The sequence below is a fragment of the Penaeus monodon genome, chromosome 14 (genome assembly GCF_015228065.2).
Source record: "Penaeus monodon isolate SGIC_2016 chromosome 14, NSTDA_Pmon_1, whole genome shotgun sequence".
Lineage (NCBI taxonomy): Eukaryota > Metazoa > Arthropoda > Malacostraca > Decapoda > Penaeidae > Penaeus > Penaeus monodon.
In genome coordinates, this window is record NC_051399.1 from 13,568,246 (window position 1) to 13,570,745 (window position 2,500).

Sequence of the window (2,500 nt, forward strand, 5' to 3'; positions counted from 1 at the left end):
ACACACACACACACACATGAATCCCGTTTGTGTCAAGAAAAATAATTCATTAATAATAAGTATTTACTCTACCTTGGCTAAATTGGTGGATTTGCCAACACCATTCACACCACAAAAGGCCATTGTGTAAGGACGGCCACTGGTCTTTGCTTCTACTACATCACGAAGCACATCTAGACGACGTTTTGGGGTCAGCAGCTGTACTAAGGACTCCGTCAATGTATTGCGTACAGTAGTTGACACTCCCTCAAAAGTACCAACCACCTGTGGAAGAACAGGGTAGTTTGAATCTTAAAAAAAAAAAAAAAATTGCACATCCAACTTTCAGTCCTATATCATATCCACAAATCTGTAGTAGTAGTAAAACTTATAAGTATATACTTTGCCCTCCAGTTTTTTGCCGACTGACTGGCAAAGCTTAGTAGCGATCTCTGAAGCCACATTTTTGCCAATAAGATGATCTTTAAGCTTTTCGAGAACTGGCTCAATGTCACCCTCAGACAGGGTCTTGCCGCCCACCAAGCCACGGAACATGGAGAACACACCTCCACCTAAACAAGCCATAAATACCCTCTTATTAGTTAATTAATCCTTAACAAAGTTAATCATTATCACAAATATATGTTTATATGAATATAGATATGTGGCAATAGCACAATTCTACTTATTACATTCACAAATATTTTTTTTTTTATAAGAAAGGTAATATAACAAAGTGAAGTCAATATATATATATATATATATATATATATATCTATAATATATATATATATAATGCATATATATATATATATATATATATATTATATATAGTATACTATATATATATCTATATATAATATATATATATATATATGCATATATATATATATATATATGCATATATATATATATATATATATTATATATTATATATATATATATATATATATATATATATATATATACATATATATACATATATATACATATATGAAGATGAAGATTTTTTGTAATAAATATAAATCACATATAACACACTATAATAAATATGTATCAAAATACAATAAGTAAAAAAAAAAAAAGCTCTGACACCTACATCCAATGTCTGAAAAATAAAACAATACAGTTTCTCCAGTCATCTGATCTGACTGGTCAGTACTTACCACTAGATTTTTTATCATTAGATTCCTTTTCATTCTGGACATCCATTCCCCTTAGGTTTCCAGACAGCGTTCCAATCTGGAAACAATTGCAATTACTTTTGGTTTGTGTATAAAAGAAAAACTGTCAATAAACTAATCATACTGTACAAAAGTGGATAAAGACTAAAAATAAAGGCATACAACAAGTATTATTAGTCGTACCTGAGATTGGTCGGGAAGGAAATCAGGCCGCAGGGATGACTGAGTTCCTGCTCCCGAATCATTCCTGGATGAGTAATCGAGACTCTTGGAATCACGTCCAGATAAGTCCCACACTCGATTTTCTTTGCCCTGGATAAAAAAAATCAAGGTAACAATCCACAACTGTTTTTTTAGTGAAATAAGTGGTTTTCAAACTGAATGGAAGAATTGTCATTCATATCAGAGAGAAAGAAAAAAACGGCTACCTTTTTAGCAGGCTTTGGACTCTTTGTCTTTTCAACCTTAGAGGCCTTCGGAGTCCCTCGTTTCTTGCTCGCAAGTTTTTCAAGGTTCTTACGAATTGTTTCTTCATTCAAATCGTCATTAATTTCTTCTATTTCTTCTTCCTTTGGAGGTAATTTAAGAATTAAAATATTGATATACTTGGACAGTCCAGCAATAGTCAAAAACAAATTTTCAAAACCCATCAAGCAACAAATCATGGAAACATTATAAAATTCAATTCTCTTGTCATATTAGCAAAATGATTAAGCAACTGATTTATCCACAAACAAAGGCAGCTAGAGCTAAATTAAAATCTACGTACCTCGTTAGCAACACCATTTTCATTAATGTTGAGCTCCTCTTCTTCCTCCTCCTCTTCCACTTCTTCTACTTCTTCAACCCGATTTTCTTTACCTGAGTACATGAGTTTGACAATATAAGCAAAAATGATACATATATATAAAGTATGCATAAACATCATACTTTTCCTCCATTCAATGATAACATACTATACAACATGAAAATTAAAATTTGGTCATCTTGTATTTCATATCAACAATAATTTGTATAAATTTCTGGAGTAGTTCTTACACTGAAATTAATAAAAAGTGAGAAAAATGTGTGCTTTTCTATGATCAAGGTTTATAGTTTCTTAATTCCACAACTTGACACTAATTTCAATGCATTTACAAGCATAAATGCAGAAAGCAAAGACAAATGAGCAAGGTTATGGTTTTACAATTTTATAATTTGACTCTTCATATATGTATGCATGTGGCCACAGGCATGCTAACACTGTATATATGCATGTGTTAAAACAGCAAAATATTAAATAGTACTTACTATTGTTATTACATTCCTTGTTCTTTTTCCCTTTACCTGTAACAAAC

At 31.2% G+C, this 2,500-nt stretch overlaps 1 protein-coding gene across 1 annotated transcript in view; it reads right to left on the reverse strand.

The window, feature by feature from the left end:
* The window catches only part of LOC119580902 (signal recognition particle receptor subunit alpha homolog), a 14,633-nt gene that overhangs the window by 6,349 nt on the left and 5,784 nt on the right, over positions 1-2,500 (reverse strand). The window contains 7 exon segments of the mRNA XM_037929136.1: positions 73-264; positions 382-551; positions 1,146-1,221; positions 1,347-1,475; positions 1,592-1,732; positions 1,933-2,024; positions 2,454-2,489. Of these exon segments, the coding sequence (XP_037785064.1) occupies positions 73-264; positions 382-551; positions 1,146-1,221; positions 1,347-1,475; positions 1,592-1,732; positions 1,933-2,024; positions 2,454-2,489 (836 nt within the window).